The sequence below is a fragment of the Calcarisporiella thermophila genome, assembly GCF_041956535.1.
Source record: "Calcarisporiella thermophila strain CBS 279.70 unplaced genomic scaffold VTP21scaffold_15, whole genome shotgun sequence".
Taxonomy (NCBI): domain Eukaryota; kingdom Fungi; phylum Calcarisporiellomycota; class Calcarisporiellomycetes; order Calcarisporiellales; family Calcarisporiellaceae; genus Calcarisporiella; species Calcarisporiella thermophila.
The window spans coordinates 28,780-53,461 of record NW_027192205.1 but is presented as its reverse complement, the minus strand read 5'-3'; the positions used below and the strand labels follow the sequence as shown (position 1 = coordinate 53,461).

The window sequence follows — 24,682 nt, the reverse complement described above, 5'->3', positions numbered from 1 at the left end:
TCTGTGGGCTCCGCAAAGACAAGCCTCGAGCTTATTTCTGTACTTTTTTCCCGCGTGAGGATATATTCCATGAATAGGCCCAAGCCTGTTGTACCATCCGGAACTCTAAGCACAGACAAGTCAAGGATTGTTTCTGATCATAAGCACTGGCCACGATGGGCCCGTCCTTTAGGCCCTTGGCAGCGCCCGCGGCTTAACACGGGCAGGAAGAACGGGCGGCCTCGACGGAGAGCTCTTGGGCCGAGCGGGCGGGGGAGGCTGGCGAGCCTGCCGGCCAGGCGAGGGAAGAGGGGGAGGGGGGGGGCGGAGGTTGAACAGGGTGAAGCTACCCTTCTCCACACTCTTCCCACATCCAACGTGACATGGCGGACCCCCAATTCGCTTCGGACAATTAAACAATCTTCAGGGAGATTTGACGGCCAATCTGAAACGAACGCTATAAATTGGAATTAGAGAGGTTGCAAATTCTATCTCGGCCTGCGTATTGCTTTCCCTTTGCCCGCCATGACGACGCCCCAGCAAGACGAGCAGACCGAGAGCGCCCTCTCCCATGAAAAGAATGGCCTGCCTGTAGATGGCTCCGGGAATGCCCCCGGCTACCCTCCCGAGAAGGCCGACCTGACCTCGGTCGATCCTGCTCTCGAGAAAGCCTTGCTCTTCAAGCAGGATATCCATCTAGGTAGGTTGACGACGGCCGCTGATGTCATCGTTGTAGCTGCACAATCAGTATATGCATGCCATTGCTGATCTCTCACTACCCTTGCCCTCGCATAGTTCCTTTCTTGGCCCTTCTCTACCTCCTCAGCTTCCTTGGTAGGTTCCCACGATTCCCCCACACCCATCTCTGCCCTCCATTCGCTGACTAATGATCCTGCCCTGATGGCTCTTGACAGACAGAATTGCGATTGGGAATGCCAAGGTGGCCGGGATGGAGCACTCTTTGGGCTTGAGTGGGCCAGAATACGCATGGTCTCTCTCTATTTTCTTTATTGGGGTAAGTGGAGCTGAATGGGCCGCCAAAGAGCGAATGAGGTCTTGACTTTGTAATCTGCTTGCTTCTTATGGGTCGCCCTCCTCTGGCTGTGCAGTATGTTCTGTTTGAAGTGCCGTCGAATCTCCTCCTGAAGAAACTCACTCCTTCCAAATGGATACCCTCGTAAGTATTGGCGTGCCGGTTCTCGGCCACAGTGCGCTTTCATTGTGCCTTATGGATGATCTGAATATTATCTGCAATCAGCATCATGGTGGTGTGGGGCGGAATCATGGTGGCCATGGCATTCTCCCGGAATTTTTCCGACCTGATGGCAAACCGCTTTTTCCTCGGTAAACTAGCGTCACCCTAGATTGGATTGCTTGTTGAGCTCTAACTCTAACTCTGTCCCCCCCGGGGGATTAGGCCTTGCTGAAGCCGGCCTGTTTCCTGGCGTGGTGTACTACCTCACCTTCTGGTATAAACGGAGCGAGCAAAGCCTGCGCATTGCCCTCTTCTTCTCCGCCGCCAGTCTCTCCGGGGCTTTCGGAGGGGTGCTCGCGTACGGCATCCAGCAAATGGACGGGATCCAGGGGCTGGCTGGATGGCAATGGTATTGCTTCTCTATCGGGCTAAGCCCCCCTCCGCGCGTCTTACTCCCTTGCCGCGATGCCCTAATGCGTCTCTCCTTGGTAGGATTTTTATTCTCGAGGGCGGCGCCACGGTTGTGCTAGCGTTTGCGTCCTACTTTGTCCTTGCTGATTTTCCGGAGACGGCCAAATTTCTCACCCCCGCCCAGCGCGAGCTTGCGCAACGACGGCTCCGGAACGACACCGTGGCCACGGCGAGCCACTTCAGCTGGAATCACGTGTTTGCTGCCGCCCGTGATATTAAGGTAGGATGCACCCTTATTAGCGAAACAGCGATGCAAACAGGGCTGACGATGGGATCGGCTCCCATGATTAGGTCTACTTCTACATGGTGATATACATCGGAATCCTGGTGCCCCTCTACTCCTTCAGTCTGTTTATCCCCTCGATTGTCAATGGCCTTGGGTTCACCAGCCTTCAGGTATCGCCTGGTTTGCTCCTCTACCCCTCTTGTCTCCGGGTGAGCGTAACCCTGGTTTGCTTTTCTTGTAGGCTCAGTTGCTTAGCTCTCCGCCGTACGCCGTGGGGTGTATTGCGACCGCGTTGGTGGGGTATCTCTCGGACCGCACGGGGAAACGGTCCGTCTATCTGCTGATATGCTCGGCGGTGGGTGTGCTTGCCTTCATCCTGCTGGCGACTCTACGGTCGGTGGCTGGCCTCTACACTGCGACTTTTTTGGCCGCCATTGGGTAACTACGCATTTCTCTTCCCTCCCCCCCCCTCCTATTCCTTGCTCAGCCTGATCCCACTACTATTCTAGGTTTTTCCCCATGATACCCACCTCCCTTGCCTGGATGACTAACAACATCGGCGGTAGCACCAAGCGCGGGGTCGCTAGTGCTATGATGATCTCCTTTGGCAACATCGGGGGCGTCCTCGGAGGGCAGATCTACCGCGACGAACACAAGCCACACTATATACCAGGTCATGTCACAAACGCAGCCTTTCTGGCCGTGAGCTTCATTTTCACGGTGCTCCTGCACCTGTATTTACAGCGCGAGAACCGGCGCCGGGATCAGTCGGAAAGAGCTCACGAGGGAATCGACCAGCGGGTTTTAGAGGATATGGGAGATTTGCATCCCGAATTCCGCTACGTGCTGTAACTTAACCCATCTCTATCCCTCCACCTCCTCCATATAAAACTCTTTATACTTGTATTTTTTCTTTCTCCCACCTGATATGTTCTGCTATTTATTCTCGAATCATTTAGGGATGCACTTATTATTAATATAGGCGTTTGATGTCAATAAATCTTGGTTGATAGAGGATTCCGAGCGGGCTCTCACGGTCCCCGCTTGGGAGCCCGAGCGCCGCGTCCACCTTACTCGGGGTGCGAAGAAATCAGAGTGGCCAGCTCGGGCTGCCAATGAATAATTGCATTGCAGGCTTTAGGCCGGATCCCGCTTGGCCGATCGCCAGGGATTGAGTTCGGCCCTGCCTTCTGGTGATGCTGGCGGGGGGGGGGGGGGAGAATGGCCCAAGCCTAGCGGACTCTGCAGGCTCAAGCTGCATGCTCCCTAGCCCTGCACCCTTCCGCTGCGGGCCGACTCGCGCAAGCTGCTCCACTCCGAAATTTCGGTTTGCATGCTTGCGCTGTCGGTGTCGATTGCAAGAGGGCAAAGGGCATAGTAAGCCGCGAAAACGGGGCGATGGTCCTAGGGATGTACCTTATCGTTGTGCGGCTTCCCCCCGCCTCCCTTTTCCCTCGCCCCTGCGCCCCATCAGGAGCTGAAAGCTTCGCAGAAGGGGGGAACGGCGGCGGCATGACTGCGAAAATTAGAGTTTGCTTTCTCCAATTTATTTGTTGACGAGATCCACAGGCCTGGCCTATCTGTCACCAGCAAATATTTTTTTTTATTTCTGCAGAGGAGGCTGTTCTGGCTCCCGGTTCCTGTTTCCTGTTTCCTGTTTCTCAAGACTCTCCACCGTTTCTCCCCCGCCAACCCCTCTCCCCCCCTCTCTCCCTCTCTTTCCTTCGGCGCCCATCTGCAAGTAGATCATCATCGAGATTCCTCTCATTATCCCCCATCGCGCACAACCGCTCGCTATTTGGCAATCTCCAACCATGCCCCTCACGTATGTGCATTCGCCTTGCACATCCGCTTCCGCCCGGCTCGCCATCCACCGGAATGACTGGGCTCGGCAACATGGGCTGCATACACCCTTCGACATGCTTTTTCTGCTCCAGTGGCTCGGGATTCTGCTTCTGGAGGCAGGCTATTTTCTTGTCTTCGACCGCTTTATCTCGGCGCAGCCCGGATTTGGATGGGTACGATGGTTCATGGTGGTATCGATGATGCTAGGGAATGGGTTGAGCATCGCCACTTCTCTGCAGGAGACGGAGGATGCGGCGGTGAAGAACGCAGGCGTCACAAGGAGCATGTCGTTTGTGCGAGCCGCGGGCGTCTCGGTCATTTCAAAGGGGGTGTGTGGCATTTGTAGAGTAAAAGTGTGAGTGATTCCTGCTGCATGGAGATGACATTGATTCGATCCCAGAGTTAATGCCACTGTTGTTTCCCCATCCTCCAGATCATCCGCAACTCGACACTGTAAAGTATGCAACAAATGCATCGCAGGCATGGATCACCACTGTCGCTGGCTCAATTGCTGTGTGGGGTCATCGAATTATAGGTGATTGACTCCGTTGCTTTCCCATGAAGGGTGCGCGCTTGCTAACTCCTCTCGATGCCCTCTAGATTATTTTGCTGGCTTATTGGGGTAGCAGCCCTCACCCTGCTCTCCTATACGATATGTGGTTTCTACATCATTAGCTTATATGCTACTTACCGCGATTCATCAGCAGGTGAGTGGGGCTAAAGAAAAGCGTTTTGCCCATTTTCCTCTCCTCCCTTTCCCCCTCTCCTCCCCCCCTCGAACTGCATTTATCGAGCTGACCTCTTGCTTTTTAATGGTAGACGAATCCACTGCTGCCGCCTTGGCCAATCCTTGGGCTTCTCTCCCCGAAACCTATGCCATCCCCCTCCTTATCCTCGTGCTTTTCCTCAGTCTCCTCGGTATGCTTGCTTTTCTGCTTCTCGCGAACCTCGGGTTCTTCCACCTCTACCTTTACCGTGCAAACATGTCCACGGTGGAGTGGGTGAACCGTCCGCGCCGGCTCGCGGACTACTATGCGGCCGAGAGCGATGACCTGGATCTGGAGGAGCTGCTCCAGTTTGACAACGACGAGGACGTGGACGAGAACGACGAGAACCCCTGGCGGAGGCCGTGGAACCCCCCCGATCAGGGTGTGCTGGGGCGGCTGCGTCCCACCTTCCGGAAATGCCTGCGGCTGCCAATGGTATTGCCGTGTGTGATCCTCTACATCCGGACGCGGCGTGGGCTCCGCCCCTATACACGGCGGCTCTATGCCAGCCTGGTCGGGTGCGCCCCGCTTATCTTCATGATATGCGACCATAGCATCCGTGGCTCGTACAAACCAGCGCACACCACCGAGGAAGAAAACGACTCCAATTCTTTCCCTCTTCGTCAACGGCCTCCCGGCGCCCCGAAATATGGGCCAGAGACCTATGCCCCCCCACGCCGACGGAAGCCGCAGTTCCAACCCGATATTCCGTTCTACTTGCCGGATCTGGACGACTTGGAATCGGGGGTGGAGGAGGAAGAGGAGGAGGAGGACGAGGGGGTAGGGGAAGCGAGGACGGCGACAAGGCGCGGAATGTCATTGTGGATTTGAAGGATATGTTATAAAAATGGCTTTTCCATCGGTGGTGAAATACAATTCTGTTTTTATATTTTAGGTTTTCCGTATATTGAAAGTAATTTTTCTTCTGGTTCCCCCCCTCCCCCCTTTAATTTGACTTATCTCTTCATGGCATTCTCCTGACCTCTCATCTCTATTCCATTTCTTTTCCTTGTTCTTCCTTGCCTTTTTATCTTTCCTGTGTTATGGATTTTTTTTTTCCTATTATATATATATATTCTATTTTCTGTTTTATATGCAATTTTCTTTTTCCATCGAGTAGTATTATCTTTATTTCTTTCTCTCTCTCTCCCATCATACTCTCCCTTCCCCCCCCCCCCCCTTTTTTTTTGCACGTTGCCCTTTTTTTTTGGATTCCACCTAGTTTGTGAAAATATCTATTATTTTGAAGCCGCCATCGTATATTGGTTTTGTTACTTACAGAGGATCCATGTCCCCCACCTTGTCAAGTTATACTAAAGCAATTCAAATAGGCCTTGGGTACATTGGAAACGCGCAACAGCAAGGAGTGCACTTAACGGCGTGGAATGAATAAATGGGAGGACTCCAAACACGGCTTAATATCACGGATGAGGCGAGTGACTCTACCCCAATGCATTCTTGGATTAAAAGTAGCAAGCCAACCTGCCATTGGGATGAAAAATGAGCATGGATGGATCCATGGGCCCTAATAGCATGCCGCTTTCCCAGGGGCCACGTAGGCTTTTCTAATATGGCCCTCCGTCCCAAGAGAGAATTCTGTTCCATATTAAGCTTGTGTTTAATATACCACCTTTCCGTTTATGCAAGCCACGCGGAGGTCGTGCTCAAACAGGAACTCCAACCCCTTCTCCACTGCTGTCAGGTGGCTCTCGCCACCCACTATCTGATACCTATTCGACTTATTGCAAGCTTGACAAACACGCAGAGACAGCCCATATAACTCTTCGGCAACACATCCATGAAGGCCATGGAGAAACAGCGCATTCTGACGATTAGCACAAGAGCGATTCAAGCCAGGGCCAACTGGTTGCTCCAACAGCCCGGCTTATGCACTGGAGAGAGAGGGGAGGCTACCGTGCTGCTGGAAAGCGGAGAGGTAGTGCATGTCGCCATAGATAGGACCCTCGCCTCCCTTCCCCTGACAGAGTGGCCGAGGAATTAGCCTTGTGTCTTGGGCCGGTGGGCGCATTTCAGGTTCAGTGGACGTATACTGCACGGAGGCAGGATAGCGATTGGCTCGTCGCCTTAAACTTACAGCTCGCAGAGCGATTATTTCATGGAGCGCCGCGTTCGCATTTGCCAGACCTATGGGAAGCCGCTGTCTCGGCCAATAAGCTCGATCAGGCTGTTGGAAGCGCTCCACCGGCCTCGGAAGCGGCTGATGTCCAGGAGGATGCGGGCGGCTTTATGCTGCAGCATGAGCCCGGCAGCGTCCTAATTGAAACATGGGTAAAGACGGAGGTAGTGCCCCATTGTGTCAAAAGTCTGCCGGACCTACAGCTTCTTATGGCGGCGAGGCCATGGGACTCTAAGAGTGTTGTCAAGCCTTGGCCAAAGGCCACTGAGTGCCCTTATGAGTACCTTGACAGCGGAGCTCTCAAGATAGCGATTGGTGATGCCAGTCTAATCCTTGGGCGCTCCTGTGGAGGTGGCCGAATCCTGAGCGGATACAGCTGCATCCACGGGGAGGTGCTGACCAGCACTGGCCCGTACGCCTAGTTGACGGGTCGGGCGATGATCGATCATTTGTTGTGCGGAGGAGTACAGCCGGTGTACTTGCTTGAGCATCATTCCACCACATGGAGAGTGGTGGCAGAGCATCTAGCCTTGGACACTGGCCTCTCTATCTATCTGAAGCACACGGGGGAGTGCTCCGCATGCGCGACCAAGCGCGCTGCAGAGCAAGGGATATGGCTGGTGGTGGATCCATCGGACGACCAGGAGGCGGTGTTGACTCCTGACTCGCGGGCTGGCACTGACTCCACTCCTCTCCGGCAACACGCTGTCTACCACCCTTAGTCATTAAATGGGGTCAGTTGATTTTGAAAGCTCTATAATGGGAAACGCATCAATGGCTGTCCTCCAGATAAAGTCATCCCTGATGACGTTGAATAGACCTGGGCAATAGTTGATGGGGTTGTTTCTAGTCACCTCCGAGAACGAGAGTGTCTTAACCTCTCCTTTTATTTTGCTACTCTGTTGAAGTCTGTTCTCGAAGCATTCTCAAGCCTACGGTACTCTATTCATCCTTAACGACTGCTTAGACTCAGTCCTGATTCCTCTGGAAGGAGGAGGTCTTTCATTTCTTCCTGCTATTAACTACTTTACCTACTCAGTCGGTGCAGCCATGTATCAAATCGAAGGTCAACTGGCTTCGAGCCCTGCCAGCTAACCTAGACCGTGCCGCACCTACCCCTGCCCATGAGTCAGTGCTGCTTGTCGTTGCTTGTGCCACACGGTAATCAGAAAAGCGTGCCACTTCTTGCCTCTTCTCTCGCATCGATTATTCAATCCCCAATTGCCTACGATCACAGAAAATACTACGTGGCCTTGCCGGCTTGAGCCATGGTCTAGAGCCTCTCAATGGTATTACCATCCACAGCGCTGGCCCCTTCTCTAATTTTCCCGTTGTCTCGCCCCGTTGCCCGGGTTCCTCCTTGTACTAGGTCCCAAGTCTGTTCCAGTTTACAGTAGCTTTGGTAGGTTAGCCACTCTTTGACAACGCGATCACTCCAATTCTCTTGGTTCTTTGGGGTTTTTTTTTTAATTATCCAAACCATTTTGCAGAGGAATATAGACGTGTATTGTTTTCCTCTAGAGACACAAAACAAATAACTTTTGGAGAGACAAACCATATTAATAGAGAGGGGATTAGAAGATACGAGAGTTTAAAAGAGAAAAGAGTTAAAATACAGAGAGTAAAAGGGGAGGAGAAATAAAAAACAAACAAACAGACAGATGGACAGACAGAGAGAGTGAGAAAGAAAAAAACACAAACAAAACACAACAAACGACAGCCCCCTGATATTTTTTTGAAAAGCACAGAAAGAGGTTATACACCTAATTCGAAACTCGAGAGTCCACGTGACACGAGCCAGCAATGAGAGATGGGTAGCCAAAGAGGGAGGGAAAGGGGGGGAGGCGGGGGAGGGGGGAGGGGAGCGAGGGGAGGCTCATATCTTGTCTTTGAGTAGCACGTCCAGCACTTGTTGCCGCACTCTGCGCAGCCCCTCGAGCACTTGCTCCTTCTCCTCCAGACTACGGGCCAGCACCTCGATCAGCCGGTCCTTCTCGGTGATCTCCTTGATCCGGTCCGTCAACTGGGCCTTGAGCACGCGGATCTCCTGGGTGTCGGAGGATTTGGGCTGAAGGGCGGGATTGAGCTGCGGCGAGTGGGCGGACAAGGGGGGCAATGAGGCGGCGATGGCCGAGGCCGTTTGAGAGGGGTGGGGTTGGGAGGAGGGGGCGCCCTCTCCGTCGCTGCGGGCCGGAAAAGAACCGCTGGGGAGCCTTTGCCCCTGGTCCGGGGCGGATCCAGACTTGCCTCCGCCGAGCGGCGTGAACGCCGAGACGGGAGAGGTGGCGGTGTTGAAGGTGATGGCGGGGGTGGGGGCAATCATCACGGACGGCCGTCGCAAGAAGTCGCCGCTTCCGGCTCCCCCCGCATAGCTGCCGCCCGTGGTGGCCGAGTCGTCCTCGGTCCGCCGCCACTCGCCGGCATCGGAGGGCTTGCGTGCCTGCCAGGGGTCCCGCCAGGAGTCGTCCGACCATCGTCGTAGCGGCTCCCGCTGATTACTCTGTTGCTGGGCATGGGGCTGTGGGTACTGGTTGTGGTGGTCTTGGGGGATACTGTGTCTAGGCAAGTGGGACATGGCGTGGCGCGAAGCGAGGCACGAGATGGGGGAGGAGGCGTCCTGCATGGCCTGGGGGGTGCCGCCGAACTCACCATAGTGGTCCTTGCGATCGCCGCCGGCCGCGTTGGATACGAGGGTGCCCGGGGATTGAGAGGTGGTGGTCAGGGGGCTTTTCATCACGGGCTCCTCCGTCGAGGGCCGTCGCCCGTTCTTCAACGTGGAGTCTCCATCCCTCGACTCCTCCGCGCCGTCTTCATCCCTCCTCTCCTCGGGGCCTTGGTTTCCGCTTCCCCGCCGACTCCCCCCGCCTCCCCCCGCCACCTTCCGCTTTTTCCGCTGGGGCCCCTGCAGCAGCAGCAGTTTCACCACCTGGTCCTCCTCTTCGTCGCACTCTGCGTTTTGTGCGGCCTCCTCTAAAGCGGAGGGGTTGGTTGCGGACAGACTGCTGTTGAGGTTGCTGGCGGGATGGTCGTTGAGGGTGGCGGAGGCGGGCGTAGAGGGGGTGTTGGTGGCGGAGGGGTCGTGCATGTAATAGGGGTTGGGCACATCGAGGAGATAGTCGAAAAATGCGTCCACGTGCAGCGAGCGCATCCATCGCTGGAAAGCGTGTAGAAAAAGAAGTCGGGTGGGAAAGATTAGTGAGGGACTTATAGAGGGGCACGCAATCGCACCGTGGGGGTGGAGCCATTGGGGATGCCACTACTTTTTGATTATCTCTCTATTGTGGCATCACGCGGATGGCAGCGTGTGGATAAACATAATGAGCACAAGAGGAGGAGTAGATACCTTTAACCGCACGGCATATTGCTGGATCTTCTGGGGGCTCTGTTCATCGGTTCGCTCCACGCCCAGCTCGATCGCCAGTCGCACCCAGCTCTTGATCTCGCCCTCGTGCATTTTTTTGCATAGGCAAAAGAGGGTCCAAGGATGGAATTGCTTGCCATCGCTCCGCGGCACCGCGAAAAAGCTGCGCACCAGCGGGCCCGTGTCTACATCGGTCGGGCATGTGGGGTTGCAGAAGAGTATGAAGCTGATGTAGGCCTGGGAAAGATTGCGCTCGTTGACTTGCTTGGAGGGGAGCGCTCGCTGCTTCTCGGTGGTGGGAGAAAAGTGGTCCGCCGAGACGGGGGGGAAGCGGTTCGAGTGCGGCTGTGAGGAGTAGGAGAGGGAGAGGGAGTACTGCGAGAGATGGGGTAAGATTGGCTTTGATAACTGATCTGAGGGCAGGGTGGGCGAGGTTGTGGACGGCGACAAGACCGTGATGGGGGGGAGGCGCACCGAGCACATGTGCTGGGGATCTTGCTGAGAGGCGGCGGTGGGGGTGGGTGGGGTGTCACCGTGCCGCACCGTGGTTGACGCATGCGATTGCATGGAAAGACCCATTCAAATCTATAGGAGTCGACTGGGGAGAGATGACTCGATGAGGTTATTGGCTACAGCGATAATCTTGCAAAAAAAAACAGAGGGCATCAATATGTGGGCAGATGGAGAGCCACGAAGAGGGGGATGCTGATTGAATGGAGAGGGGCAAGGGGGATAGCCTACCGATGGCGAAAATAAGGGAGTAGTATAGCGAGGCGAGATAATATAAATTATTGGATCAATATGATTACATAAATGTTTGTCCACCGTCTGACACCTAATGTGCTGGTTAGCATCTATTTTAAGCAATCACAAGCGCTTGGTCTTTAAGCATTAACATTACCTTAATAGATCCAAACCATTAGATTAATTATCATATACGAGTATTAATGATTAATTTACTAGAACAATGGGAGCCAAGATGAGTGAGCAAAGGCGAGAGATAACAAGGATCAGAAGGACACCACCACCAAAAAAAAAAGAAACGAGGATAGAAACACAAGAAGAAACCGACAAATCTCTACAGCCACGAGATTTTTTTTCCAGCCACGGCAATTGAGGAGGAATCGCAGAGGGAAACTGCGACGCTGTGCGCAGCTCCCGTTTCCCGACTCAGGGCCCACTGTGGGGTGGGCGGCGGAAATTGGCCAGTTGGGCCCAGCAGGCCCTTCCCTCCTGAGACTAGCGCGAGGGGGGGAGGGCCGGAGTCAGCGCCCGAGAGCGCACAAGCGGGTTTATCCCCTATCTTCGCCCGGCGTGACAAATATGGCCTCATGGCTACAAGCGAAATTGATGCTGAATAATAATGGCGAGAGCGCGGGCTGCGATTCGCCAGAGGGCAATATGCGTAATAAAGACGATAAATTGTTGGCGAGCTTGTGGAGCACAGAGGAGGGGGAGGATGCTACACACGGTAGAGCCTCTCCCCTGGCCCCTCTCCCCGGAGAGGGCACGCGGGCTGCTGCGGCAGCGGCCCCTAGCGACCATGTGGCCTGGAGACCCCTAGCGCGCACAAGGCAGGCGAAACCGACTCAAGCCCCCCCGCGCAGGAGCAATCGCCTCATTTAAGAGGTTTGGCGGCCCGAGATGATTGGGAGTCCTCGGCATCTGACTCGATCGTGGAAATACTAAGCTGTGGAAGGCTGCTGCGCCGTATTTCACCCTAGCGAAGGTCGGGCTCTTCGAGGAAAATCTTGTCTAAAAGGAGGCGAGACGCAGAGCTCCACGCGAGTTCTGTGAAAGTGAAAACAAGCTAACAAACAAACCGCTCAAGCCTGTCCCATAAAAAGTGAGCCCGGCTCTGCATTCCTTCCGCGAGGATTTTTGGAAATGAAAAAATCGACGGTGCTCGGCCGAATCTCGTCCAAATCGTCCGACCCTCCCCATGGCGACGACCATCCCTCCGTGGAGAGTCCCGACGGCCCCGACTCCCTGGATCGAAAGCAGGAGCACAAGCGCGCCTGGCGACCATGGCATTCCACATCGAAAGAGCACCATTCTTCTTCTTCACAGCCGCTACGGCTGCACCATCCCAATCAACAACTACAACAACAGCAGCAGCAGCAGCACCCATCACCACTCCACCCGCATCCGCAACAACGCCACTTGCACGAGCATTCCTGGCCTCATGGCCTGACTCGCCTGCTATTGCGCCAGGCTCGTTCCACCGAAGAGCTCGTCTGCAATCACTCGACTCCCTCCAGCTCCCCTCCGCCAAGTTCCCTTCTGGCCCCCTCCGCCCCCCCCCTTCTCTAGAGCCCATACCTCTCCCACTGGCGATCTCGCCTCCGACAAGCATCACTCGATGTCCGCGGCGAGCTCGCCCACCCATTCCACCCCCTCCGCTCAGGAGCCACTCCAGCAGCTGCCATTCCCCCGGCGCCCAAGTATGCACAGCTCTACATCGCGCCCTCCGAGCAATCCCCCACGGAGAATACGCAGCGGGTCGGCATGCGGGAAAAGATTTTCAGGCACGTCAGAGGGGCTTGGCGATGATCGTAATGGAGGGGAAGCCGGATCCAAAAGCGCCTGGCTGCGACAGGCCCCTTTGAGGCAGAAGTCGCATATCGCAGCGAAGCGAGAGCCAAAGTCCCCCCCTCCGCTGTCGTTCTCGCCCGTCTCCTCTCCCCTCTCGGAGGAGGTGCGCTCGCTACCCTCGAGCTCGGAACTCGATGCGACCCAGGCGGACGAGAAGGAGGGCAAGTCTGCAGAGCCCATCGCCAACCCCTTAGACATAGAGAACTCCATCAAGCCGGCTCCCCGCGGCCCTTCGCCGAGAGTGCAGCACGAGCCGATCCTGCGCCCCACTTCTCTCCGAGTGACGAAGCCTCGGGTTCCTCCTGTGTTCACCGTCGGCAGCAGCGGGGATCACCATTTTAGCGCCAACCGGATCAGCGCTCCCGCCGAGCTGGAGGCCAACGACCCCCGCTTTGCCAGCGTGCGCACGCCGTCTCCAATCAATGGGAGCCCGGATTCCTATGCATCGCCGCGTCTGCGGCCTCACATTCGGCCTCCTCCCCCAATACCTCCCTCCCTCTCCTCATCTTCTCCTCCACCCTCGCAGTCCCTGCCGCCCATCCCCGACCACAGCATGAACAGCAAAACCCCGTCGGCTCCCCCGCCGGTGCCGCCCATGTCTCCCCTCCGACCGCGGACATATCGAAGCCAGAATATGGTCGTCCATGGCCCCGCTTGGTTTAAGGATATGCTGAGAAGCTCCAAGGCAAAGGAGCGAATGGAGCAAGGCGATGACATTGAGGCTTTGAGGCCATCGAGGGCCTCTTAGTGGCGGGGGGAGGGGAGGGGAGGGGAGAGAGAGGCCGGCTCCTCCGCTATTTATTTTCTATGTTCTCATCGACATGATTTTTGGTGTTCAATGTTCATCTTGATTCTATTTTTTTTTTTCCCATGTAGATAGCATATTTCTCTCCATTTTTATTTACTCTAGGTTGTTTTGAAGTTTGAAACTATTGGGTCATTGCTGCCACTTTCCCCCCTTCTCCCTCCTCCTCCTTCATCCCCTGCTACGTCACGTTCAACGTTACTTATACATATTTATTTAATCAACCTGTCTACTAAGTGTCTTTTTAATTATCTCTTTTATTTTATTTTCCTTTATTTTGGGCTTTTATTTTATCTTCTTACAGCCTTCCACGAGGTTGGTTGTATCAAAATACAAAAAGTATATACCGAATGCAAGTCACATATTTACTTTTTGTTGTGCCCGATTTCTCAGTCACACCGTTTTCCATATAGCTCGCCCATTCCCAACCATCGCACCCTACACCATGTCAGAGACTAGCAAGGTGACCAGCATAAAAAACAAGATGAAGCGGGAGGAGGTGTATCAGCGCCTCAAGGCGGAGAAGGCACGGGAAAAACGGGAGATGAGGAAGCAGCGGAAAAAAGAAGAGGAGCAAGATCCGAGTTTATTAGAGGTAGGGGAAAGAGATCGCGGCTCTCTGCACGGCTCCCGCCAGCAGTGCACAATCTAACATTGCTCTCGATGCGATAGGAGCGGCTTAAAAATAACGTGCCCAAGACGCTTGAAAACACTCGGGAATTTGATGAGACAGTGGTGGAGGAGGCAGACGAGGAGGTTGCAGAAGACGAGGCCACCGATGAATTCGCACAATACTTCAATGGGGCAGCTCCAAAGATTTTGATCACAACAAGTAAAAACGTTAGCGCGGTAAGTTTTCAGGCTTATACCGGGATGTCAATGCGTAGGCATTTTGACTTCTCATGGCCGTACTTAGGGATGCTATGATTTCGCCGCTGAGCTGGTCGACATCTTCCCGAATGCCCAGTTCGTGAAGCGGGGCACCCGGTTTGAGGTAAAACAGATTGTCGAGTTCTGCAAGAACAGAGATTTCACGGATATCATCATCATAAACGAAGACCGAAAAGTACCAAGTAAGAGATTGCCTTGATTTCAATCGCTTCGATGAAAAGCTAACTCTCTTCTCCTCCTCGTTTACTCTCCCGTGCCCCCACCCCTCCTCAGACGGCCTCACCCTCATTCATCTCCCAGAAGGGCCCACCGCCTACTTCAAACTCACCTCCATCAAACTTTCCAAAGACATCGATAACCACGGCCGCACCAGCGCACATACCCCTGAGCTAATCCTCAACAACCTCAACACCCGACTAGGCCACACAGTAGGCCGCATGTTCCAATCCCTCTTCCCCCATGTCCCCGAGTTCCAGGGTCGGCAAGTGTGCACATTCCACAACCAGCGCGACTTCCTCTTCTTCCGGCGGCATCGCTATGTGTTCCGGGACACAAAGCGGGTCGATTTACAGGAGCTTGGGCCTCGCTTCACACTGAAACTGCAGTGGCTACGGAGAGGGGCGTTCGATGACCAAGCCCCTTACGAGTGGCTGCGGAAGCCGGAGCTGGAGACGAGTCGACGACGGTTTTTCTTGTGATTTTGCTTTGTTATTTTTTTATTTACAATAATAGATACATTCCATTTTTCACCGAATCCTGCTAAAGCGTAATTGCGTAATCCCCATTCCCTACTGCCAAAACTTTTTTGAGATAGAAAAGTAGCGGATTTAAGTATTTCCCTCTCCCCTTCTCCAGCGTAATTCTTCTAAACATAGGAAAATAGGGATCAAGATACGGGGGCCATAGCTCAAGTATGAGAGGTTTTCAACCAGATATTCAATTCAGACTATGGAGATATCCTAGTCATCTTGTCCATCAACCCAAGCTGTTGACCTAGTTGGATTAGGGCGACTTTCCCTTCCATAGCTTCATTTTGCTTTGTTCTCGGGGGTCGCATGATATGGCGATTGAACACGATTGGTGGCAATATCTCTTCTCCTAATTTTATTCCGCATTTGCTACTAGCAAAAGAAAGCGAAGAATTCCCACACTTATTCATACTGTACTTTTCTCGAGAATTCCTGCTCTTATCCTGAGCACTCTTACTCCTTAATCCATATACCATAGAGTGTTTATATTATCGACTCGGATATTTGCGTAGGTGTATGCGGCTATGGATCCCCAACTTCCTCTGCCCAACTCGACCGTGTCCTACTGGCAAGTGAAAAAGCCTTCCAAAATGTGGAAGCATCGGAGTACTCCAGAGCTTCCTACCAAAGCTTTTGCGGTGGTGATTGGCTCGGGCCTCACAGGAGCTTCGGCCGCCTACCATCTCTCAGCCAAGCATCCCGATGGGTCCATTTTGCTGCTTGAAGCTCGCGAGGCATGCAGTGGCGCGACAAGTCGTAATGGAGGGCATCTTGTCGCCGCCAACTTTTTCGGCATTCGCGAGGATGCTAGACGACTTGGAGACGATGCCGCTGTCCGCGTGCGCATTGTCCAGCAGGTGGGAGTTCAAGAGCTTGTTGCCAAGGCAAAGCAGCTAGATTGTGGAGAGCTCGTCGAGAATGGGAGTGTATTCACGTATGCGGATCCCGTGGCCTATTCTGAAGCGGTGGCAGATTACCACTGGGCCGTTCAAGCTGGAGTCGCGCACGGGGCTGAGATCTGGGATGCTACGGAAACTTATCGCAGGCTTGGGACGTCTGCTTTCGTGGGGGCGGGAAAGATGCCTGGATACCAATTTTACCCCGCAGACTTCGTGTGGAAGCTGCTGGAAGAAGCGGTAACGAAGCAGAGGCTGAACCTTCAAACCGAAACTCCCGTGACCAGCATTGTTTCTGTCGAAACAGAGTCTACCGACGGACACAGGTGGAAAGTGATTACACCAAGGGGTTCCGTACTTACTCGGCACGTTGTGCATTGCACAAATGCATGGGCTGGCCACCTTTTGCCATCGATGAGGCCGTACATCACGCCGACAAGGGGCCAGGTGGTTGCAGAGCACTTATCCGAGCAGCAGTTCCCATATGGGATAATTTTTAACAGCGGCAACGAATACCTCCAGCAACGCCCGTTTGACCACATGATTATATTGGGGGGTGGCAAAGTTGTTGACCCCAACCGAGAGACCACCAACGATACAGAACTCAATCCAGCAGTGTCTCGGTTCCTGCGCGACTTTATCCCGGCGTGTTTTCCAGGGATATCGCCAGTTGCAAGGATGGAATGGACGGGAATCATGGGCTTTACCGCTGCAGAGCTCCCGTTTGTGGGCCCGATGCCGGGACTAGATGGCCAGTGGCTGGGTGCTGGCTATACGGGACGCGGGATGCCCTTGTGCTTTTCAGTAGGTAAACGGCTGGCTAAGATGGTAGAGTCCGGAGTGGAGAGTCTAGCAAATGATCCTGGATGGATGAAGGAATGGCTGCCGGAGGGGAGGATGGGCAAGCAACACACACCTGTAAAATGCTCACTAGAAGGGTCACAAGCTGACCAGAACAACCAAGCTAACGGAGACGAAGACGTGGATGACACGAACGAATAAGAGAGGCTCGTATTGAAGGATCGGTCCTCTCCCACAAGGCAACATCCGGTGCAGGCGAGTTGCTGCGATCTCTCATAATATTCGTGAAGGACTTTCTTGTTTGGCTATGTTTTATTTTTACTTGCTCTACCACTCTTGAATGGCTTCACCCTCATTTATCTCCCAGGAGGGCCCATCGCCCACTTCAAACTTACCTCCATCAAACTTTCCAAAGACATCGATTACCACGGCCGCACCAGCGCACATACCCCTGAGCTAATCCTCAACAACCTCAACACTCGACTAGATCACGCAATAGGCCTTTTGTTCCAATCCCTCTTCCCACATATCCCCGAGTTCCAGGGTCGGCAGGTGTGCACATTCCATATCCAGCGCGACTTCTTCTTGCGATCGCATCACTATATACTTTGGGTCACGAAATGGATCGATTTACAGGAACTCGGACCTCGCTTCACACTGAAACCGCAATGGCTGGGAGATGAAGGAGATTTATCTCATACTGTAATTTTGAGCTATTGTTGTTCTTTATTTACAATAATAGATACTTTTCATTTTATATCGAACCTTGCTAAACGAGTTGCATAAAATCCATTCCCTGCTGCCATAAGAGCTTAGGATAAGAAAGTAACAGATACAAATATGTACTTCCTCTTCCCTCCTGCGATGGCCTATTGGAAAATGGGATCCATTGGAAAATGGGATCCAACGGATCGAGATACGGGAGCCATAGCTCAAGTATAGGAGGTTTTCAACCAGATATTCAATTCAGACTATGGAGATATCCTAGCCATCTTGTCCATCAGCGCAAGCTGACCTAGTTGGATTGGAGTGACTTTCCCTTTCGTATATTCATTTCGCTTTGTTCTCGTAAGGAAAGGATGGGGGTCGCATGATATGGCGATTGATTATGATTGGGCGACTATATCTTTTTAACCTTAATTATTCCGCATTTGCCACTAGAAGAGAGAGCAGAGTATCCATACCTGTTCATGCTATTCTTTGCTTGTGAATTCTTGCTCTTACTCTGAGCATTTCTACTCCTTAATCCATATACCATAGAGTATTTATATTATCGATTCGGATATTTGCGTGGGTGTATGCGGCTATGGATCCCCAACTTCCTCTGCCCAACTCGACCGTGTCCTACTGGCAAGTGAAAAAGCCTTCCAAAATGTGGAAGCATCGGAGTACTCCAGAACTTCCCGCCAAAGCTTTTGCGGTGGTGATTGGTTCTGGCCTCACAGGAGCTTCGGCCGCCTACCATCTCTCAGCCAAGCATCCCGATGGGTCCATTTTGCTGCTCGAGGCTCGCGAGGCATGCAGTGGTGCGACAAGTCGAAATGGAGGGCATCTTGTCGCCGCCAACTTTTTCGGCATTCGCGAGGATGCTAGACGTCTTGGGGCCGATGCCGCGGTCCGCGTGCGCATCGCCGAACATATGGGAGTTCAAGAGCTTGTTGCCAAGGCAAAGCAGCTCGGTAGTGGTGATCTAGTCGAGAATGGAAGAGTGAGGACGTATGAAGATCCTGCAACTTATTCTGAAGCGGTGGCAGATTACCACTGGGCCGTTCAAGCTGGAGTTGCGTACGGGGCCGAGATTTGGGATGCCACAGAAACTTATCGCAGGCTTAGGACGCCTGCTTTCGTGGGAGCGGGAAAGGTGCCTGGATTCCAATTTTACCCCGCAGACTTTGTGTGGAAGTTGCTGGAAGAAGCGGTAGCGAAGCAGAAGCTGAATTTTCAAACCGAAACTCCCGTGACCGACGTCGTTTCTGTTGAACACAGGGCCACTGACGGATACAGGTGGAAAGTGATTACACCAAGGGGCTCCGTGCTTGCTCGGCACGTTGTGCATTGCACGAATGCATGGGCAGGCCACCTTTTACCATCGCTGAGACCATACATCACGCCGACAAGGGGCCAAGTGATTGTGGAGTACTTGCCCCAGCAGCGGTTCCCGTATGGGCTATCTTTTCGCAACGGCAACGTATATCTTCAGCAACGCCCGTTTGACCACATGATTATATTGGGGGGTGGCAAAACACTTGATCCCGGCCGAGGGACCACCAACGATACAGAGCTCAATCCAATAGTGTCTCGGTTTCTGCGCGACTTTATCCCGGCGTATTTTCCAGGAGTATGGCCGCTTGCACGGATGGAATGGACGGGAATCATGGGCTTTACCGCTGCAGAGCTCCCGTTTGTGGGCCCGATGCCGGGACTAGATGGTCAATGGCTGGGTGCTGGCTATACGGGCCACGGGATGCCCTTATGTTTTGCGGTGGGCAAGCGGCTGGCTAAGATGGTAGAGTCGGGAGTGGAGAGTCTAGCAAATGATCCTGGATGGATGAAGGAGTGGCTGCCAGAGGGAAGGATTGGCCAGCAACATACACCTGTAAAACGCTCACTAGAAGGGACGCAGGTTGTTCAGAACAATCAAGCCTACGCAGACGAGGACGAAGATGACGCGGACGAAAAAGAGGGGCTGATATTGAAGGATTGGGCTCCTCCTGCAAACAAAACTCTGGCACAAACGGGTTGCTGCGCTATCTTATAGTATTCGCGTGGAGCCTCTTGTTTTGGTTGTTTTTTTTATTTTTGCTTGCCCTACCCCCTTCATGTATTGGATTATGTGCTTCTGCACACTCGATGAGTAAACATATCTCTCGAATCCATGCCAAGCCGGAAAGCAGTCACGCCTGTTTCCGATTGGCAGATCACACTAGAATCTTCTCGTAACCTGGAAGGATATATAAAGGGGACGCCTCCATCCCATGGATAGAGTCCAGGAACTTTTTTCTCACATCTTTTCTCCGTATTGAATACAAGGTTAAATCTCTACACACCCAACATGTCTCTAATTAATCGCGTCTTTCCATCGCTTGTCCGCGACATTAACCACGCTTTCTCCTCATTCGAGGAGCCGTTGTTCAATATTGCCCGGCGGATGCCATTTGCCTCACAGTTTCCCGTGGATATCACCGAGAATGAGAAGAGCTATACCGTCGAGGCAGAGATGCCCGGCATGAAGCGTGAGGATATCAGCATCGATATCCTGGATAACAACACGCTTGTGCTGCGCGGCAAGGTCGATCAAGTGCGAGAGAGCGGCGAGGAACCGAGCACCTCCGTGGAGAAAGCGGGCGAAGGCGCCGAGGCCACAAAGGAGGTCGTCAGGGAGGCCACGCCCCGAACCGTGTGGGCTCGCGAGCGCTCGTTTGGAGCGTTCCAGCGCTCCTTCCAATTCCCCGGAAATATCGACCCGGAGGGGGTCAAGGCCAAGTACGAGAATGGCATCCTCACCGTGAATATCCCCAAGCCTGATCGCAAGGTTAGCAAGGTGACCATCGAGTAGAGAAATGACTCGACAATGTTACCACAGGCTCTGTGTTGCCAATTTCTCTATTCCCTATTTCAGCTCTGAGCGTAGGAACGAGGGTGAAATTTCGAGGAACCAAATCGGCATGTCTCTCAAGTTTTCTTTATGATTCCATAACAAAAAAAATTTACATCTTTTCTCACCTGTTTGATACATATATTTCTTTGTAGACGGAAGTAATTTTATATATATATTTTCTTCCAAATAATCCTTCCCTACTAATAAAACCCTCTTTTGAAAACCGATCACTAATTTTGCCACTCTTTTCAAAGTCCTACTAACAATTGAAACCGAGGGAACATTCCATCCAATGAGCATTGATGAATATAACCATGCGATGAAGAGACATGGTAATTGATAGGTGACGAGGGAGAAAATGGGTGCATGGTACGGGATTTCAAGGGCGGAAGTTATCCACGTCTGGATATAGATGGGAAAGTACAACGAAGTGCCAAAGGTTGAAATATATCATCTCAAAATCACTACGCGAAATCATTAGAAGCAACTCTTTGCTCATAATAGAAAAATAGTATATTTTAAGGAAAATAAGAGAAAGAGAAAGAAAGAGAAAAAGACTTACAGAATATATTATCTTATATATTTTTTTAAGATTTATAGTGAAAAAAAGATCCCAGAAGTATATAAAAATTTACTACTTTCAACAAAAAATAAAGAGATATCAAATAAAATATAAACGAATATGTATATCCGTTGTGACTCCTCACTATGTTCCCAACCCGCCCTTCACTCCCAAAAAAGAAAAAAAAATCTATATATACAGAAGAAAAATAGTAGAAATAGAGCTAGTAAGAGGAATAGAGGAAAGAAATTCCAACACCACACTTCAAAGTCTAAATAGAGCAAAAAAAAAAAAAATAAAGTCAAACATAAAAAAACACATAAGCTATGTATATCAACACGCAGTTGGTTGCGCCTCCTCATTGCTTGCTTCGGTGGCCTTCTCACTCTTCTCGACTCGGGAATTGCGATGATGGGCGAGATTATTAGGGGTTGTGTAGGAATTACTGGGGTGGGCGTTTGGCTGAGCGGTCCGGAAATCCTCAATGGTCTACGAAATAAAAAAAAGGGGGAGCCATGAGCACTGGTTGACGTGGGTGGCCAAGCCAGTAAATCCAAACTCACCTTGAAATCCTCTAGGATCTTGCTCAATTTCTCTCGCACTTGGAGTTTCTTTCCCTTGTCCTTGCGGTAGTAGAGGAAGGCCCAGAACTTCTCGAGGCCATACAAGTGTCCGTTCTCGTAGTCCGCCAGGGTCAGCTCCTGGAAGTCCTCCCAGATGTCGGGGCGGAACTTCTTCTCAAGCCCATAGGAATAGAATCGGAACAGACACTCGAGACCATACCGATACTGCGCGTTCGCATCCTCGACTGCAAGCTTCTTGAATTCGTTGTACATGCGTCGGTTGAAGTGGTCTCGCAAGAAGTGGGACCAGAAGCGGAACAGGGTGTTGGCCTCTTGCGACTGGCCGATCCCCAGGCGCTTGCGCTCCTTCAAAGCACGAGCATGGTACTTGTGGTATTTGTGCTGGATGAACCCGTTATCGCGCAACAGGTCGTGGCTTGGGTGTTGGAATGCGGGGAAGGAGCGGGCAATGTCGTAGGAAGTAGATAGCATCTGGTCGCCCGGCGGGAACCCGTGGCCCTCCATGGGGGACATGGATGTTCCAAAGGACGTGCCGAGCTCGGCCCCTTCGGGTGGATGGTAGGGCTTCTCGCCGAGAACCCAACCCACCACCGAAGTGGCCTGGTACTGCCGCGAATCGTGCTTGTGGAGGAAGCTGGCACGGCGACCCTGGTGCGATCCGGACAACGAGGAGGAGGCCGCCGAGGATTGGGAGGGATCGCCGCGGATGGGGTAGAATCGGGTGACCTTCTTCTTTCGCTTGCCGCCGGTTTCGGTGTGGATAATCTTGCTTGACACACCGTGTTGCTGGCTGGAGGACATGGACGGAGTCCGGGCCCGGACGGAAGCGGCAAGGGAATGGAATTGGTCCTCGTTCATGGTTTCCACCTTGTGGTTTCCTCCTTGTCCTCCCGTTGTCAGGCTCTGACGGCGGCCCGCCCTTCCGCGGCGCTGAATATCAAGTTCATAGTGATAGAGGCCTTCATTGATCATATCGTTGATATCGTCGTTCATTGCCTTGCGTTCAAATGGAACGTGAGAGCGGTCGTGACGTTTGGGCTGCTGGGTAACGATCATGATGCGTGCAACCGTGTCGTCGTCGAGCTCGACGACCCCCTCGGAGTCGTACTCGGAGCCCTCATCCTCGGAAGCGTAGAACTTTTGTGGCTTTCGCATGTGAAGAGTTGGGTCGTCGAGTTCCTCGTCCAGTTGGAAGAGATCGTCGTCATCCATACCGTGGCTACGGGGACGTAGTGCTGGAGAGGGAGAAGGGGAAGGGCGGTGGCGTTGCAAAGAGCGGCGGCGGTTGGAACGTTGCTGCACGATCCAAGGCTGTGACGAGTTGGGTGAGGAGGGTTCGCGATGAGTCGTTTCCTGCTGGGTTGCCTGTGGCGCGACGACTGATGGACCGGCCTCTTGGGGCTGGTCCGGATGCTGCTTTTGCTCATCGGCTGGTCGGGAATCTTGGTGTTTGAACAACCAGAAATCCCATCCCTCTCTCCGACGCACTTTGTCTCCACGCACCTCCACCACCTGGCTTGTCTGGAGGGCATCACTAAGCACGGAAACCTCGGCACTCAATTGCTTCACACGGTTGAAGGAGGCAAGCAACTGAAGCGGAACAAAGCCCTCGGAGTCCATCTGACCACGAAGGAAGATATCTTTGCAAAGATTCTCTATGCTGAAATAGTATTCACTAAAGGAAAGTGCAGAAAGTGGTCAGTATGCAAAAAGGATCGCTTGAGTCGGGAGAGAGCTTACATCTGTTGGCGGATATAGAATTTCAGTGTCTCTGCATCCATGCCCCCGGCAGTATGAGTAAAGGCAACAGGCGGAGCAGCACCACGCGATACGAAACCCCCGCGACCACCACGAGACGGATAAGCAGGTGGGAGAGCAGAGCCTCCTCGTCCAACGCCCCGTCCTCCTCTTCCGCGGAATCCACCTCGTCCACGCAAGGGCTGACGTTGCTCCTCCCTCTTCTTGTCCCCTGAAGTGGCCTTTGAAGAGGATGCGTCCTCAGTGAGTCGACTTGCTTGCTGCTGGGGTCTGCTTGACTGAGCTGTAGGGTCATGGGGCTGCTGTTCCGATGAGGTTTCTTGAGGTTTCGTTGTGTTGACATTTGTGGCAGAAGGTTTTTCAGTCGATGCTGAGGAATCTCTCCTTTTCCGTTCTCCACCGCGTGCTCCACCCCTTCTTCCCCGAGTTTTACCACCCCGACTTCTGCCCTCCGAGCCATCGGTTCGCCGTGCGGGTGAAGAATGCGTAATACTCGGTGTAATCGGGGTCCATTTTGCTTTGCCTCGTCGGGCATGTTCTTCTCCTTGCTTGGCACCTGCGCCGGAATTCTCCTTTGCAGCTGCAGTTGTGCCCTCCGAATTTGTTGCTGTAGCAGTCGATGGTGAAACGGCGGAAGCATTGTTCGATTCTTCAAGAGTAGCAGCCGGCGCAGGCCAATTAGCCGCATCGTCTAGTGTGACAGTAGAGCTCTTCTCACTCTCATCATTCTGGCTGGTGAGAGCCTTGCGAGCTTCCCACACATTCACTGCTTTCGTAGCAGGCTTCTTCTCGACAGTAGCAACGGCGGCATTCTCCTTCTCGGTCGGCTTCAATACATCATTGCCATTAGTGTCATTCGAGACCTGATGGGTAACAGCGTCAGATGGGTTGGCCATGGCACTTCCCTCGGATAGACAAGCAGATACTCGTTAAAAGGAAACTGAAATAAAACAAGTGAAGAAAACAGCAAATAAGAACAAAAACTTAAAAAGGTCTCCGGTAAATGGTAAATACTTTAAAAATAAGTGTTAAATAAACCTAAGAGAATTTCAAAAGAAAGATATGCTATATATCCTCCTTTCTTATTCTAACTGATTCCTCAAAGTTGAAGCTGTAGAGGAGGAGGATAGAGAGAAGGCAAAGGAAAGAGGAATGGGTGAGTATGAGTAACCGGCCACTGAAATAATGACCAAAGCAACTATAACCTTCTTTTCACTAACCTTATGGGTGAGGAAAATAATATCGTAATCGTCAACAGGGGAGGAAAACTGCTCAGAGGGATCCGAGCAATAGGTAATTATTGGCTTCTCGGTGAGAAAAAATAAGATGAGATAGGGCTTCTCAAGGATTCCAAAAAATAAGAGAGAAACCGACAAAAATGTAAACAAAGCAGCAGCACAAAAAAATGACTGCGGCCCACCGTCGATAATTTCTCGGGACTTGAGCAGAAGGACTCAGAACA

The 24,682-nt window shown here is 52.6% G+C and overlaps 13 protein-coding genes across 13 annotated transcripts; 10 read left to right on the top strand and 3 right to left on the bottom strand.

Annotated features, from left to right (window-relative positions):
* Positions 1-504: 504 nt before the first annotated feature.
* VTP21DRAFT_2610 (uncharacterized protein) lies at positions 505-2,723 on the top strand (the record flags this gene model as incomplete). The annotated part of the gene is made up of 10 exons (XM_069392822.1): positions 505-679; positions 775-813; positions 894-994; positions 1,089-1,156; positions 1,238-1,323; positions 1,397-1,583; positions 1,667-1,865; positions 1,937-2,041; positions 2,113-2,309; positions 2,381-2,723. The coding sequence occupies 10 exons, from the start codon at positions 505-507 to the stop codon at positions 2,721-2,723; spliced, it is 1,500 nt and encodes a 499-aa protein (XP_069249858.1).
* A 962-nt stretch (positions 2,724-3,685) lies between these two features.
* On the top strand, positions 3,686-5,314 carry VTP21DRAFT_2609 (uncharacterized protein; the record flags this gene model as incomplete). The annotated part of the gene is made up of 4 exons (XM_069392820.1): positions 3,686-4,071; positions 4,150-4,251; positions 4,317-4,423; positions 4,536-5,314. The coding sequence occupies 4 exons, from the start codon at positions 3,686-3,688 to the stop codon at positions 5,312-5,314; spliced, it is 1,374 nt and encodes a 457-aa protein (XP_069249857.1).
* A 967-nt stretch (positions 5,315-6,281) lies between these two features.
* Positions 6,282-7,885, top strand: VTP21DRAFT_2608 (uncharacterized protein; the record flags this gene model as incomplete). Its single annotated transcript, XM_069392819.1, has 5 exons — positions 6,282-6,419; positions 6,518-7,012; positions 7,043-7,327; positions 7,660-7,781; positions 7,858-7,885. 5 exons carry the CDS (start codon positions 6,282-6,284, stop codon positions 7,883-7,885), a joined length of 1,068 nt encoding a protein of 355 aa, XP_069249856.1.
* A 611-nt stretch (positions 7,886-8,496) lies between these two features.
* VTP21DRAFT_2607 (uncharacterized protein) lies at positions 8,497-9,768 on the bottom strand (the record flags this gene model as incomplete). The annotated part of the gene is made up of 1 exon (XM_069392818.1): positions 8,497-9,768. One exon carries the CDS (start codon positions 9,766-9,768, stop codon positions 8,497-8,499), a length of 1,272 nt encoding a protein of 423 aa, XP_069249855.1.
* Positions 9,769-9,906: 138 nt separating this feature from the next.
* On the bottom strand, positions 9,907-10,560 carry VTP21DRAFT_2606 (uncharacterized protein; the record flags this gene model as incomplete). The annotated part of the gene is made up of 1 exon (XM_069392817.1): positions 9,907-10,560. The coding sequence occupies one exon, from the start codon at positions 10,558-10,560 to the stop codon at positions 9,907-9,909; it is 654 nt and encodes a 217-aa protein (XP_069249854.1).
* A 744-nt stretch (positions 10,561-11,304) lies between these two features.
* Positions 11,305-11,607, top strand: VTP21DRAFT_2605 (uncharacterized protein; the record flags this gene model as incomplete). The annotated part of the gene is made up of 1 exon (XM_069392816.1): positions 11,305-11,607. The coding sequence occupies one exon, from the start codon at positions 11,305-11,307 to the stop codon at positions 11,605-11,607; it is 303 nt and encodes a 100-aa protein (XP_069249853.1).
* Positions 11,608-11,868: 261 nt separating this feature from the next.
* On the top strand, positions 11,869-12,294 carry VTP21DRAFT_2604 (uncharacterized protein; the record flags this gene model as incomplete). The annotated part of the gene is made up of 1 exon (XM_069392815.1): positions 11,869-12,294. The coding sequence occupies one exon, from the start codon at positions 11,869-11,871 to the stop codon at positions 12,292-12,294; it is 426 nt and encodes a 141-aa protein (XP_069249852.1).
* A 49-nt stretch (positions 12,295-12,343) lies between these two features.
* VTP21DRAFT_2603 (uncharacterized protein) lies at positions 12,344-13,324 on the top strand (the record flags this gene model as incomplete). Its single annotated transcript, XM_069392814.1, has 1 exon — positions 12,344-13,324. One exon carries the CDS (start codon positions 12,344-12,346, stop codon positions 13,322-13,324), a length of 981 nt encoding a protein of 326 aa, XP_069249851.1.
* A 502-nt stretch (positions 13,325-13,826) lies between these two features.
* Positions 13,827-14,970, top strand: VTP21DRAFT_2602 (uncharacterized protein; the record flags this gene model as incomplete). Its single annotated transcript, XM_069392813.1, has 4 exons — positions 13,827-13,976; positions 14,054-14,230; positions 14,298-14,454; positions 14,546-14,970. The coding sequence occupies 4 exons, from the start codon at positions 13,827-13,829 to the stop codon at positions 14,968-14,970; spliced, it is 909 nt and encodes a 302-aa protein (XP_069249850.1).
* Positions 14,971-15,545: 575 nt separating this feature from the next.
* On the top strand, positions 15,546-16,919 carry VTP21DRAFT_2601 (uncharacterized protein; the record flags this gene model as incomplete). Its single annotated transcript, XM_069392812.1, has 1 exon — positions 15,546-16,919. One exon carries the CDS (start codon positions 15,546-15,548, stop codon positions 16,917-16,919), a length of 1,374 nt encoding a protein of 457 aa, XP_069249849.1.
* Positions 16,920-18,024: 1,105 nt separating this feature from the next.
* VTP21DRAFT_2600 (uncharacterized protein) lies at positions 18,025-19,476 on the top strand (the record flags this gene model as incomplete). The annotated part of the gene is made up of 1 exon (XM_069392811.1): positions 18,025-19,476. The coding sequence occupies one exon, from the start codon at positions 18,025-18,027 to the stop codon at positions 19,474-19,476; it is 1,452 nt and encodes a 483-aa protein (XP_069249848.1).
* A 294-nt stretch (positions 19,477-19,770) lies between these two features.
* Positions 19,771-20,274, top strand: VTP21DRAFT_2599 (uncharacterized protein; the record flags this gene model as incomplete). Its single annotated transcript, XM_069392808.1, has 1 exon — positions 19,771-20,274. One exon carries the CDS (start codon positions 19,771-19,773, stop codon positions 20,272-20,274), a length of 504 nt encoding a protein of 167 aa, XP_069249847.1.
* A 937-nt stretch (positions 20,275-21,211) lies between these two features.
* On the bottom strand, positions 21,212-24,116 carry VTP21DRAFT_2598 (uncharacterized protein; the record flags this gene model as incomplete). The annotated part of the gene is made up of 3 exons (XM_069392807.1): positions 21,212-21,367; positions 21,442-23,137; positions 23,203-24,116. 3 exons carry the CDS (start codon positions 24,114-24,116, stop codon positions 21,212-21,214), a joined length of 2,766 nt encoding a protein of 921 aa, XP_069249846.1.
* Positions 24,117-24,682: the final 566 nt, after the last annotated feature.